The sequence below is a fragment of the Vombatus ursinus genome, unplaced genomic scaffold, assembly GCF_900497805.2.
Source record: "Vombatus ursinus unplaced genomic scaffold, bare-nosed wombat genome assembly UNPS02011353.1, whole genome shotgun sequence".
NCBI classification, from domain to species: Eukaryota; Metazoa; Chordata; class Mammalia; order Diprotodontia; family Vombatidae; genus Vombatus; species Vombatus ursinus.
In genome coordinates this window covers 2,886,870-2,901,601 of record NW_020951131.1, presented here as the reverse complement: position 1 = coordinate 2,901,601, position 14,732 = coordinate 2,886,870, and the positions used below count along the sequence as shown (strand labels likewise).

The 14,732-nt window shown below is 58.6% G+C and overlaps 1 protein-coding gene across 2 annotated transcripts in view; it reads right to left on the bottom strand.

Moving 5' to 3' along the window:
* The window catches only part of CTBP2 (C-terminal binding protein 2), a 126,371-nt gene that overhangs the window by 6,366 nt on the left and 105,273 nt on the right, over positions 1 to 14,732 (bottom strand). For both annotated transcript variants that reach the window (XM_027855920.1, XM_027855919.1), the window contains 4 exons: positions 6,091 to 6,245; positions 3,032 to 3,176; positions 1,808 to 2,014; positions 6 to 220 (listed from right to left, as the gene is read on the bottom strand). In XM_027855920.1, the coding sequence (XP_027711721.1) occupies positions 6 to 220; positions 1,808 to 2,014; positions 3,032 to 3,176; positions 6,091 to 6,245 (722 nt within the window). The remainder of the gene's footprint in view (positions 1 to 5; positions 221 to 1,807; positions 2,015 to 3,031; positions 3,177 to 6,090; positions 6,246 to 14,732) is intronic.

Below are 14,732 nucleotides of genomic sequence, written 5' to 3'. Positions count from 1 at the left end.
CTCACCTGCTTGATGGTGAAGTCGTTGATCAGGTGGTGGTTGTGTTCGTTGAGGTTACAATGCAGGGACACGCAGTCGCTCTGGTAGAGCAGGTCCTGGAGGGTGTAGATCCGCTGGACGCCCAGGGAGCGCTCGATGCCGTCCTGCAAGTAGGGGTCGTAGAATATGACACTGAAGCCAAAGGCCTTGGCTCGGACGGCGACGGCCTGCCCGGTGCGACCTGTGGAGACACAAAGTGCGTGCAGGAGTCCCCTCCCCGAGGCCCGAGGCAAACCAAGCCATGCGCGGGTGACCGGGCATCCCGGGCGTGGGCTCCCTGCCCTTCCCCTCAGGCTGGGCCCCTGTGCCAGCTTCCGGGGGGTCCTCCTGCCCCCCACCCACGCCCTCTCCAAAGCATCTGCCATGTGCCGACTGCCAGGATGCCAAGGACCTGAATGGGCTCCTGCCCTGCCCCCCTCAAAAATAGGCACGCGCACACACACACATACACACACTGCCCCTCTGTCCCAATCTCCCTGGGTGTGCCTGTCAACTCCCCTGCAGCTGACTCTGGGCCAGCCCCTGCCCGCCCACTTGGCTAGAGGAGGGGCAATGGCTGGTTGGAAGGACTGCTCCCTGCCCGGGTCATCCCACCCTCCCTCCTGCACCTCCAGGAGGGGAAGGCTAGAGAGAAGCTTCGGGGCACCATCTTGCTCCCAGGCTGCCACGGAGGGTGAGGATGAACGACCCTGTGAAGATGAGCGCTGAGAGCCTGGAAACCCGCCAGCCCTGGCAGGGACCGAGGCTCTGCCTCCTCTCTCCTGAAGATGCTTCAGCACACAGCCAGAACCGTCCCGGGGAGCAGGCTGCCAAAGTACACCCAACACGGGCACTGAGCGGCCCTAAACGGAATGGGGACGTTCCATGCACCACAGGGGCTGGGCTAGATGACCGGCTCTACTTCTCTGACCTGGTTTGCTGCCCTGTGACCTTGGGCAAGTCCTTAGCCTGCCCGAGCCTCAGTTTCCCAGTCTGTAAGAGGAGGGTGGAAAACACGGACCCCAAGGTCCCTTCCAGCTCAGTACTAAACAACAGTTCTCGAAAACCAACATCCTTTATGCAGAGACACAAACTCTCCCAACAACCACAAGCACCAATAACCTCTGCTCTTTTCTTTCTTACACGTAGGGTACGTTTTTATTCCTTTTCAACACTTTATTCACAACTTTGACCTGTCGGCTTCTCAAAGTGCTGATCAACCGAACAGCAACTCACAGGATCACATATCGAGAGCTGGAAAGCCCAATGCTTTCATTTTACAGATGGAGAAACTGAGGCTTACAGGTACTAAGAGGCAGAGCTGGGATTTGAACCCAGGTCCTCCCACACGGAAGGGATCAGGGGGGCAGCTGTCCTGCCCCAACAGCAGCAGGTGGGAGGCAGGGAGATCCGAGTTCTAATCATTTAGACAGTTTGATTTAATCAGACATTTGCCAGCTGTGTGATCATGAGTAAGTTCCCATCTCCCTGGGCCTCAGTTTCCTCATTTGTAAAATGGGGGTGGTCTGGCGTGGATGACCCCTAAGATCCTTTGCAGCGCTAGGCCCGAGATCTTATGACCCGCTTTGTGTGTGTGATTCGGCTTTGTTTCTCAGGCCACCTTTATTGTTTCGAGGGTTGGCTCACTACTTTCTAACAGCCATTTCTTCATCCCCTCGCCCCCTCATCCCTTCCTTCCTTCGCGTCTCTCCCACGCAGGAGGACGACGGCTTGAGGGCAGGGTCCCTTCCGAGAGCAACAAGAACAGGGACCCACAGTCCGTACGTACCAAAGCCGATCAGGCCGAGCGTCTCCCCGCGGATGCGTGCTGCCCCCGAGGCCACTTCACGGATCTGCTCCACGCTCTGCACCCGCGTGCCCTCCCGCAGGGCCTGGTACAGCCAGGTGTTTCGCCGGTAGAGGTTGAGAACGTGACATATGGTAGAGTCGGCTGTCTCTTCCACGGCCGCTGAGGGGATGTTACACACGGCAATTCCTGGCAAGAGCGGAGATGACGAAGGTGAAGCTGGGACAGCTGGGGCCACCTGTGCTTGCCACACCTGGGAGGGTGTGGGAATGTGCTTTGTCTGAGTTCCTCATCTCCCACTTGCACGCCTTTGCACAGGCTGCCCCCATGCCCAGTGTTTGCTCTCCTCACCTCGGAGGGGGTCAGGATGCAAGCTGCAGGAGAGGCGGCTGTCCCAACACCCTCCCGCTGCCTCACTGTGCAGGGAAATGAGCCTGGGTTCTAGGAGGTGCTGTGAGCCCAGCTGAAATTCTGGGTGTGAGCGGGTGGGTTACTCAGCTTCAGCACCTACGTGGGCATCTTAGCAGGTCCCGGAGGGCTTGCATGTGTGTGGGCAGAGGGAGGCAAGACCCCTTCCCACCACGTCACAGATCCTTGCTCTAGAGAGACGACTCTGATCCCTCTGTGGCCTCAGTTTCCTCTCTGCTTGGATCAGGCGGCCTCGAAGGTCCTGCCGAGCTCCGAGTCTACGACTGAGCCACCACAGGAGGCAGCTGCCTCTGAAGTGGGGGAAGGGAGGGGAAGGTCTGCTCTGGAAGCCTCTCGAGTCTGAAGCTGGGCTTGAACTCAGGTCTTCCTGACTCTGGGTGAAGCGCTCTCTCCACTGCGCCAGCGGCTGCCCATTCATTCTGTCTGACGTTGACCAGGCCCATGAAGGTTTGCTCAGCCCTCTCTTTGCCCGCCTCGCCTCCCTCCACGAGAGAGGTGCCGGTATTTCCCCCCTATTACGGATGAGGAAACTTAAGCCTCTCGTGGGAGTCCTGAGCTCAACAGGACCTGCCCCCAAAGGTGCTCAGACACTGTAACAAACATGCTGACACTGGAGAACAGAAAAGGAAACTGAGGCCGGGGGAGCTGGGAGGGACGTCATTTCCTATATTGCTGGGAGGAGTCTGGGGTCCCCACAGCACCCGGGGCTCCCGGCCTCAGTTTCCCCCTCGGCACCAGCCGTCCCACGGAGTCCGTGCCCCGCCCGCCGGCACCTACCCAGCTCTCCGGCCGCCTTGATGTCGACGTTGTCGTAGCCGCTTCCGATGCGCACGATGACCCGCAGCGCCTTGAACTTCTCCAGGTCCTCGCGGGTGAGGGTGATCGTGTGGTACATCATGGCTCCCACGGCTTCGTTCAACACCTGGCCAAGAAGAGCCGAGAGCCGTGAGAGCGGCGGGATCCTGGGGAGAAACTGCCCCCCACCCGCACGCGGACGGTCTTTCAGGTGAGGAAGGTCACACGGGCTGTGCTGCCCCAGCAGGAGAGGCAGGGCTCTGGGTTCAAATCCTGGTGCTGCTGTGTGAGGTACCTGGGACAGTGAGTAGAGGAGGAGCCTCTGGGAAGCCGTGGGCAGGTGACCAACGCTTAGCAGTTTAGACACAGAGGCCTGGAGCTGGAATCATGAAGGGCTGGGCTCAAATTCTGACTCAGTCACTTATGGGCTAGGAGACCCTGGGCACGCTTAACCTCTCTGGGCCTCAGTTTCCTTATCTGTCAAAGGTGCTGGTGTGGGACGTCTGGAGGGTCAGAGGTGTCTGGCCATTCTGAAGGCACCAGTGAGAATTCAAAAGGAAACCCTTCATTCATAGCAAACCTGCCACAAAGTCCTTCCTGGTGCCTCGGGCCATGCCATGAGGCGCCGGCCAGCTCAGGCCATCAACAAACACTTATGGAACGCCTACTGTGTGCCAGGGATACAGGATCTGGTCACTGAGCATGATGGAGCAGCTCTGACTGGAGGATGACCTCCTCTGACCTCAGCCCAGAAGGGACTGACCAATGGAAATGCCGCCTGGGGGACTCCTCTCTCGGGCAAGTCAGTCCAAAGTCTGACCTCTGACCCGCCCCAATCCACCCCCACCAAATGCCCCCCTTGGAGATTCATGGTCAGGTCCCAAGGACCAAAGGGGCCCACTTCACATCTACTGGTGACCAGGCAGTCAGTCTCAATGGTGGCACGTTGTAGAGGGCCCTGGACGTTGACCTGAGTTCAAATCTAGCCTCAGACATTTACCAGCCAGTCACTTAACCCGTTTGCCTCAGTTTCCTCATCTGTAAAATGGGCATCATGATCGCGATAGCACCAACCTCCCAGGATGTAGCAAGAATGAAATGAGATATCGTTAAGCGCTTTGCAAACCTTGGATGTGCGTATGAACACTAACTCTTCTCATGGTTATTCATGGGGGGAGCTCCTCAGAATTGCCCCATCACTCCCCATCTCAGAAGGGCGCTTATCAGGATACACGGGGCCACGACTAGAATGGAAGTGCCTCCAGGGCAGGCCTGCTGTTTGCGTATGGAGTCTAGCACACCACGGGTGACTGCCAAATGGGGAAGGCCCCTCCTGCTTGCCTAGTTCCCTACGTAGGCAGGGTGGGCCTCAGGCTGAGAGTGTGGAAGACAGCATTTATTGTATGCCCACTGTATGCAAGGCACTGGGCTGAGCTGTGGGGACACCTAGACCAAGTCAGACACTTCCTAGCTGTGGGACCTGTCTGCCTCAGTTTCCTCATCTGTAAAATCAGCTGGAGAAGGCAATGATGACCACTCCAGCGTCTCTGCTGAGAAGAGTTGGACGTGACTGAAAAATGACTGAACAATAGTAACTGTGGCTCTAAATGCCCGCCGTGGGATCTCTGTGTTTGAACCTCGAGGAGCTTCGTGGGCAGGGCAGGGGTCAGACCCGCCGATCCCTGGTCTCTGCCTTCTGTCCCCTGAATGTCCCAGGGGATGCCCGAGGGCAGAGGGCCAGGCGCCAGGCTCGGTTCAGGGGACGCCTGTGCTTGCATCCCTCGTCCGGGCCCCGGGTGAGCTCACAGCTCGATCGGCGGCAGGACTGAGCAGGCTGCACTGGCCATGCCAAGGGGCACCACGTGGGCAGACATTTTGGGATGACAGCTGGTGGGCTGGGTCGGGAGCACCCCACGAGGGGCTCTTCCATCCCGCTTCTGGGGTCTCACTGCACTTCTCAATCAAAGCTGTTCCTGTCCAAACGCTGCGTAGGACCCCAGAGCTAATCCACTCAGGCCAAAGCTTGTCACGGGGCCCTCGTTCCCCAGGACTTTCCCAGACCCTGCCCCCTGAATAAGCACCCGATGCCAGGAGAGGCAGGGGACCCGGCCTGGAGCCCCACTCTGACCCTGACCTTAACTAAGCCTGGGGGAGGGGGAGAGCCGCTCTCCATGGCGACCATCCTTCCAGAGAAACACACCCACAGGACGCTGAGAGCCAGCCAGAGTCCACAGAGGTCGCTGGGAGTGAGAAGCCGACCCACTGACCTACCATGTGTCCGGGATGGCCTCTGACACCTCCCCCGTCCCCAGCTTAGTCTCTGTGGTCAAGTCAAGGGGGCGCCCTTATGGGTCACTACGAACCCCCCTGGGGCTCAGCGGTCTCGTCTGTAAAAGGCAGGGGTGGCTCTGACAGCCCCTTCTGGCTCTTAGCACACATTCCTAAATCCTACAAGCCTGGGACCCAGGATCCCCTCGTCCCTCCAATCTGGCCAAGATCACAGGAACAGAACAGACCTGGGGTTGGAAGCCGCCTCGGAGTTCATCCAGATCAGCCCCCATTTTACAGATAAGTAAACTGAGGCCCAGAGAGGCACAGTAACTTTGCCGAGGTTAATACTGGTAGCGATCCCAAATCCAGCTGTGCCATACCCTCAGATTCTTAGCACCAGAGGTCCAGGGCTGGAGGGCGGCCGGGGACCTGAACGGCCAAGCCCAGGGAGGGCTTCCTGACAGTGACACGGGTTTCGGCCTGGATCCTCCGCCTCCAGGCACTGCTCTTTCCACTGGACCATCCTACTCCATCAGGGTAGAAATGGGGACCGCACACACGCCCCCTCTGTCTGCAGCCGGAGGACCCGGGGCAGGGCAGCCCTGGGGTGGCCAGGACACTGCTCTGTGCTGGGTTTGCTTGCTTTGTTAGTGAGAGAAAAGACACAGAGCGAGAGGAGGAGGGCAGGAGGTCGGGGAGAGGCAGACAGACGGACGGACAGACGGACGGACGGACAGTGGTGGGGCGTGTGCGGACTTGGGGCCACTCACCTTCTCATGGATCTCCTGAGTTGATTGTGCGTCACAAAAAGCCACTGTGGCCAAGTCTTTCAAAATGGGCATCTCCACGGTGCAGTCCCGCCCATCAAGCAGGGCCACCAGGGGTCGGGGGTGCAGGGGACCATTCATGATTTGGGGCCGGATACCTGCAGGGAGCACAAGAGGGAGGGACTGTGACAGAGCTGAGGGCGCCTGGGGGTGGGGCCCAGCACAGGAAGACATGGGTACCGCCGTGAGGTGCAGCAGGGACAGGCTGGCTTGGGTGCGGGGGGCTCTCTGTGCATCAGTTTCCTCATCTGCAAAAAGGGGTCAGTCTCAGTAAGCCCGCACCCTGCCTTCCACCTCTGTGATGCATGTCACCATCACGCAGATATCACTGTCGCCACTGAGCAGACGAGGCTCACTCACAGTCACCCCCCTAAACGACAGTCACAGGCAGCGCTAGAACCCAGGACCGCTACTCCACGCTGCTTCTCTGAGATGCTGTTTCCGGCACACACACGTGGCTGAGGTCTCGGGGGACCTTCCCAGCCCAGTCAGAGAACGTAACACCTCGAGAAGAGCGGAGATTGATGAAGGCAACGGAGAAATTCCAGCTCTACCCAGTTAAACCCCTTTACCAATAAGGAAACTAAGGGGACGGGGGTTGTCAACAACCAGGTACACTGCTAACAATTCCTGGGAGTGGGGGACCGCAGCAGGAATGAGGCCCCACCCCGAGGGAAAGAGGAACCCTGCTCAGATGGACCGCCAACTTGGGGAGCAGCCCGCCTCTGCCGCCCCAGGCGGATCTGGTCCTTTCCACCTCTGTTTCCTGTGCAAATGGAGCTGAGTTGTGTCAGTGTTTTGGAGCTCGGGGGAATTGGCTGGGCAGGGGCAGCTAGGTGGTGCAGTGGATAGAGCACCAGCCCTGAAGTCAGGAGGACCTGAGTTCAAATCCGGCCTCAGACCAAACACTTGACACTTACTAGCTGTGTGACCTTGGACAAGTCACTTAACACCGATTGCCTCACTAAAAAAAAAAAAAAATTGGCTGGGCAGTCTGCTGCTGGTGCAGGGTTTGGGGGTGGCACGTGGGCTCTTGGGGTCCTGGTGCGGCCAGGCCGTCCACGCCCTCCCTGTGCCAGGAACACCCCCCACCCCCGCATGCCTCTGCCATGACCAGCCGGGCCTCAAGGAGAGAGGCGCCCTGGATGGAACCCACCTGGATGGGCTATCGGGAGCCCCTTATTAACGAGTCCCAGATCCCCACTTTGCTAATAAGAAACCCAGCTGAACAAAATGCCAGCAGCCCATAACTGGTGCTACAGGGGTTTCGGCTTTTAAGCAGAAGAATCCCATTTGCTGAAGCCACGGGCCCTCTCCCGCAGGCAGGGCCATGGCGGCATTTCTGCCTTCCCCGGTATTGGCCGACACGACAAGATTTCCCGGCTAGGGAGGCCACCCGTGTAGAGAATGTCCTCGGTGCCTGCGCTGGGGAGGACATGGGGAGCCTCCATCTGGCGGGACAGCCTGGCACCCCGAGGCCGGGCCAGAGGTCCCTCCTCCGACTGAAACGCGCCTAACTGCTGGAAACGACCTCCTCCCCCCAAAACCACTTCTCTCTGGACTAGCTGGTGGTTAAACACTACATGCAAGACTGCTCTGAGCTAGACTCAGCGAACAGAAATCACGGCAAAGCTTCAGGAGATGGCAAACGGAGGCTCAGGGTGTCGCAGGGCTTCTGCCGGCGTTTCTGGGGGGGGGGACGGTCTGGCTAAGCGGGGTCACTAAGCAAGTCCCTGCCCTTCCTGGGAGTCAGATCTACGAGGAGGGGGCAGCGAGGGCCTCGAACGCTCCGTCCAGCTCGGCCCCCGGGGATCACTGAAGGAGGCCACGTCTGGTGAGACCCCCGGCTGCAGCCAACGCCAAGCCCGCGCGTCCCCAGAGAGGTCCCCCGAGACGCCGGCCCCCATCGGACAGCCGAGAACGAAGGGGTCGGAGCAGAGCTGCCCGGACGGGGAGCAAAGGGGAGGCCGAGCTGCTGGAGGACGCAGAGCCGGGGCTGGCTGTCACCTGGTGGAGGGTCCTTAGAACGTGACATTTTGGAGTCAGAAGGAACCTGGAACCCAGAAGGGACCTCGGACCACAGAACCGAAAGCACCCACAGACCATCCCCCGAGTTTATCAATGGGAAAACTGAGGACAAGAACAGAAACGACTCATCCAAGCTTTACGGGTGCGGCTTTTCTCGATCAACATAGACGGTGCCACTGTTCAAGTCCCTACGACCTCCACCGAGACATGCTGGGAACTCCCCACCACCACCACAAACCGGGCAACGTGACCCGCCTGCGTGCAGGAAGGGGCCGTAGGCGGCTAAAAGCCAGCCCACACTCGAGATGAAGGCGATCCCGATGGCATGAGGGGCCCCTGGGAGCTCTTCCCTGGATGGTGCCCGCTGTACCCTTCCTCCACTCCAGACCAGATGGCAGAAAACAAACCAATCATGGTGCCACGGGACGGGGGAGGGCTCCACCTTGGGTTCTAGAACTTCAGAACGGCCGCCGCCTGCACCAATATTGCCAAAGTAGTCTAAAATGAAGACGCGGGGCTTGCTGGGAAGGGCTCCTGGCAACTTTAATTAACCTGGCTCTGCCCTGCCTGCCTAGATACCTCCCAGCGTCCTGGGCACGAGGAGACATTGGTCGGTGTCCTGGGCTGAGCCCGTTGGTGCCGGGCAGCCGGGTCCACCAGACGGACAGCCTGCTTGTTCCTGCCTCGTCCACACACGAAGCCCTCTTACCCTCCTCCCTGGGCTCCTCCCCTCTGCCCCCTCTGCCCAGAGAGCTCGGGAAGCTTCCCAGGCGGCCTGGTGGGCTTTGTGCGGCTGCCGGCCGGCCGGGGCGAGCTCCCTGGGAACAGAAGGCGGGGATGCCGCTTGGCCACCCATCCGTCATCTCGGCTGCCTCCAGCATACCTCTGCCGGCCAGCCCGACACAATCCCTGGTGGGGCGGCATGGGGCATCCTCCAAGGACAGTCCGAGGCCAGCCATCGGTCAGACTGCACCCTTGCCCGAGCAGTGCCAATGTTACAAGAAACTGGACACTTTATGAGACGCTCCCTGCCTGGGAAACGCTGCCTCCACACTTCTCGTTTCAAATGGCACACGGGAGCAGAGGGAGAGAGCGGGGGGAAGCAAGGACCGGGGAAGATACTACCACTTTCCCATGGGTGGGTGTTGCTGCTGCTGCTGCCGCCGCCAGGAGCATCAGGCACAAAGTCCTGCGGTGGCGGACCCCAGCTGCAACATCTCCGGGCAAACGTCTCTTTGAATGCGCAGGCAAAGAAAACGTTTTTGTCCAGAGCCCCAGAAGAATGGGCAGGCGAGGAGCTCCGGCTGCTGCTGCCTTCTGGAGCTCCCAGACTTCACCGATGCTGGCTAACTAATCGTGGACCCCAGCAAGCCTGGCTGATCTCCATCCCCTTGAGCGGAGAAGGCTCTGTCTCCCCTCTGCCTGCATCTGGGCCCGTCCACGGTTTCTTGTTGCCTAGAAGTCCCAGTGGCTCCTGGCCTCTCCTGGCTTGCAGGAGGCCCCCCAGTTCGGGCTCTCGGGGAGGAAAGAGGAGGCCAACATGTCTGGCTGCTTTCAGCGTCTCTGCTTATCTACACCCCGGGCGGGCCAGTGAGAGGCCACGGAGGAAGCATGCTGACCTTGCCTTGACCAGTGCCTTGCCTCAGGAAGGAGCAGGAAGTGCGGGGGGGGAGGGGAGGACGGAAGAGGGAGCAGCCAGCCGTGTTCAAACAGACAAAAAAAGCCCTGGCGGAGTGCTCTGGGAGGGCAAACTGGCTCGTGCCTCAGCGGAGGGAGCCGGTCAATCCCAGCCCCCAAAGGGGCCAGGCATTCCTAGTGCCCCCCGCTGGCAGTCTCCGGGTCTCCGTTAAGGTGAACACACCAGCCCTTCTGTTTCAACAGGACCCTTGAGTTTGCAAAGCCCCTTCCTTACAAAGACTGGGGGTGAGGGTGAGGGGCATGATGGGAAGAAACTGAGGCTCGGGGCTGGGGTGTGGCTTCCTTACGGTTCCACACTGGGGTCCGAGCGCTGAGTCTCGGCTGAGTGACCCTGGGCCAGTCACCTGAACTCCAGCCCCCGCTTCCGCATCTGCTGAAGGACAACACTTCAGATGGACTGCCCCTTTCCACTCCAGGTCCTAGAAGAGGACCCCAGGTCTTCTAACGTAAATTGACAATGGGGTTGTTGTGGGCCGGCTGCGGACGTGATCAGAATCAGCAGTGACGGGGACCCGCCCTCCTGCCCCCTGCCCCGGGACGATCCTGCCCCCCTGGATGGCAGTCCCCGAGGCATTTCCGCCAGAGCTTTCGCCTGGTTACCAGTGAGCAAAACGCCCTGCTCCCATCTGGGTAAGGGCTTATGGCCCTAGGAGGCAGCCCCTGGGCCAGGGGAGGAAGGAAGGGAAACTGGGAAGTGTTTCTTGATCCCTCTCAAGCGCCAGGCCCCAGCGGAGCTCACCGTCTAATAGAAAATCCCCCAGGATCTCCCTTGCCTACAAACGTGTCCTTGCCACTGACGGCCACCATGCTGGCCACACGGGGCCCCTCAGCCGGGCTGGTCTGCAGGCGCTGAGTCCCAGCAGCTTATGATGGGCAGGACAGTTAGAAGCCCCAGCTCAGCGACCACCCCTCCTTCCAAAGCCTTCGAGGCTCCCCACTGCCCACTGAATGAATGGAGCCCAAATCCTTGCCTTGACATCCTGGGCCCAGACTTGTCTAAGCTGGAGGAGGGATGTGGCCCCCTGCCCTGGGATGCTCCCAGGACCTCTTTATCTTCTTCTGTAAGCACATCAGCGCATGGACTCTCCGGTCCCCTGCAGCTTGAAACAGAACTGTTATTAAAAGGGAAAAACTTTCCGTGTATGAGACTTCCTCAAGTCCCAACTAAGGCCTCACCTCCCCCAGGGAGCCTTCCTGGCCCCTTCCCTCTGGCCATGATCTCCTGTTTATCTCACTGGGAGCTTGCTTTGGATATACTGCTTTGCTCGCTGTCTCCCCCACTAGACTGTAAGCTCCTCGAGGGCAGGGCCCATCTTCTGCCTCTTTCTGAATCTCCAGCCCTAGCACAGTGCTGGGCACATAGTAGGTGCTCAGTTGGTGCTTACCGATGGACAGATACATCCTGGGTGCTCTACCTAGCGCCCAGGTGTGCAGAGAGGCGGGCCACGCCTAAAATGAAGACACTGTCTTTCCAAAGCATGACGGATGCCCTGGGCTGCTACAGGAGAGGCATCACATGTGTGGGCCCTGCCTGAAAAACTCCTAGGCGTGGCCCGGACCAGATGAAAACGTAATGGGAAATGTTCAACAAAACTAATAAAAATAAGATACAGCCAACAAAATGTGACTTTTGGTTCCCCCAGTCAATGTGTTGCCGACAGGGACGGGTTTCTCTGAGCTGCACAGCGCTGAACGCGACCAGTTTCCCTCCATGTCCTGCTGAGGGTTTTTTCTTTCCTCAATCCATTCAATCTGCCGGCCCGCCCTGCCCCCCACGGCCACCAGAAGATGTGTTAACGGGGGGCCCTGGAGAGGACGCAGGGCCCCACCACGGAGGGCCCGGGGGCTGAGCCAGTTTCTGATAGTTCTTAGGGCTCAGTGCTCCAGGAAGCCCACTGAGGGCTTGTACCCGTGGCCTCTAGGGTGAAGAGTGCAGAAGACAGGATGGCCAGGAGCCCCAAACACAGACTCAAGGCACCCAGCAGGCTGGCTCACCACGGAGCAAACACTCCGCCCACCTCATGTATCCGATACTAACTAGTTCTGGGACCCTGGGCCAGTCACTTCCAGCTCTCTGCGCTGCCTCCGTTTCATCTGACTCGGCGGACCCTCTGGGCTGCCAACCTAAGACCCGCCGAGCTGGACGCTGGCAGAGCTATGCCAGACTTGCAGCGGGGTCCTCCCGCAAAGAGACGCCCTGAGCCAACGCAGGCGCCATTGGCTCTTCTCAGACGTGGGGCTCCCTAGGGTGTTTGGGGCTCCCCAAGAAAATACCAGCGGATGCTACAGCCGGGCTGGGGGAGTGAGGCAGGAAGGAAGAGGACCCCCCAGCCCAATTCTAGGGAGGAGAGGGCAGGTGGGGCCCAGATGTGAAGGAAGTTACTGGAAGTGCCCGGGAGGCAGACGCCACCTGGCCTGGCACAGACAGAGGGGCAGGAGTGCCCCATGTTCACAGCACAGAAGCCTGGGGTGGGTGGGAGGGGGTCCTTCCTTCTGGTCTGGTCCCAAATAGGAAAGGGGGAAAACACCCAACCCACCCAAACAAAGCCCAACCCCCAAGTGCTGACTTTACCCTGCCTCCTGAAAAGGGGACCTATTAGGTGCCGGACACTGGAACACTCTTTATAAACAGGATGTCCCAAGCAGCCCCTGCCCCAGCCCAGGCCCAAGGGGGCTCCTGTCATCTCGAGCTGGTGGCTCTGAGCCAGAAGATCCTTCCACCAAATCCTGAGGGCCAGAGACGGCAAGGCCTTGGAATTCAGAGGCGGAGTGGGATTTGAACTCAGGTCTCAGCACTGAGAATCCTGAGCACTTTGCACAGAACTCTCCTGGCTGCCATGTAGGAGGTGAATTCACAATCTGCTTTAAGGAAAAGCCCAGGAAAGCACTGGGGGTGTGTCCTCACCTCATCTGTGGTACTTTTTCAATGGCTGGGGGACCCAGCTGGAGATGGACCCCTCAGCACTGAGTATGACACGGCCCACCCAGCGCCTTCTCCTGTCTGGCCTCCAGCACAGCACACACCACACAACGGACAGCTGTTGACTGACTGACTATTAGTAAGGCCCTGCCATGGCTGGTGCTTCAACGGTAGGCCCTGGAGAACCCAAGGAGGCCCACTCCCCTCAGGAATGACAAGAACTCCTCAGCCCAGTATGTCTTAAGGTCTTCCCTTAAAATGACCCTGGGAGGTAAGCAGAGTAACTAGGATTGTGTCCATCTTGTGGATGGTAAAACTGAGGCACAGTAAACCATGATCCATCGAGCGTTGGATTCTAATCCCACCTCAGACACTCACTGGCTGTGTGACCCTATGCAAGTCATTTTACTGTCCTGGCGTCTCGGTATCCTCGCCTATACATGGCATTTATCTCTCAGAGACACTGTGAGGATCCAATGGGATCTAGGGGGAATTTGGTAAATCTGAAAATGGCCAATCAATACCCAGTTGTTAGGAGGGGAGGGATATGATGAAGAAACAAAACTGATAAAAATTTATTGGGAGAAAACAAAAAGATCTTCCTTGCCTCGTGTGTCTTGGGTAAACCACAAAGAAATGTGTTACACACGTGTGCGCACACATGTATGGGGAGAGCGCTGTGGGAGAGAACAGAGACACACCCCATCTCTGAAGCTGAGCCCCAAGAGAAGCCACCCCCACGGGGGCCGGAGAGATTGACTGCGTCCTTCAATGCCACGCTGGCTACCTGGGTCCTAGAGGTAATAAGACAAGCCCCTCGCTTTGTAAACACGTTTGGCCACATGTTTTAAACAGGCGCACGTTGTTGTGGAGGCCACAACAAGTGTTCTGGGGCAGTCCGGTGCTGCCATCCACCCAGGACCCTCCTTCAGGGAGCTCCCAGGCCCGAAATGCCCAGGGATTCCTGGGGACAACGGCGCTGCCGTCTGGGTCCTGCAACTAAACCACCAGCCTAAGAATCCCTGCTGGAAACTCCACCTCAACTCGGCCGCCCTCACAAGACGGGCACGTCTGGCAAATGCCCAGCTGTCTCCTCCAAGGACGGCCCTCGGGCCCAGCAGGGCTCGGCTGGGTTTACTTCTGGCCAAAGACCAGCTTCATTGGTGACCGGGCCAGCAAGTCCAACTATCTTAGGAGGGAGGCCAGGGGGGTTTGGTCTGATCCGACGGTGTTCAGGCCTCCCTCCCCGTGCCCCAGCAGACCCTCCCATAGTAGGGCAGCCTGACCCCAGTGGCTGCCTCTGCCTTAGGAGAGGGGGTGGGGAGAGGTAGGCTGGACATTGCTTTAGGGGAGGGGCTGGGGGGAGGTGGGTTGGTCCTGCTTTAGGCAGGGGGAGGCGGGGGAGGAAGGTGGGCTGGTCCTGCTTTAGGGGATGGCAGAAAAAGGTGGATAAACCTAAGAGACAGCAGAACCAGGAGAGCCCAGTATCAGTGACTAGTGGGGTGTACATGAAAAGACCAACCACCATAAGTCCCTGAAAACAGAATGCTGAAAAACCCAGCAGGGCCCGGAGAAAGAAGGGACAGAAGGCACCTCCCCCAATTCTTCTGCAGTTGGGATCCACGGAACACTCCTCGAGCATTCGATGTCTTTGCTGAATTCTTTTTCTCTTTTTCCTTTAAAAATCTTTTGCTGCTGGTTATAAGGGATGGCTCTGGGGGGGAGGGGAGAAATACAGGGGGAAATCAAAGTGATATAAAAACAAAAGACGGCAATAAAGAGAATATTTAATGTAAATGATTAAGCAGAAAACACACTTCCTGACACAGTGAGGCAACGTTCCCATGCATGCCCAGGAAATGACCCAGAATCTCTGGCAGGGTAGGAAGAATGAAGCCAATTGCTGTACATACAGTAGCAGAGGAAATTCTCCAAGGAA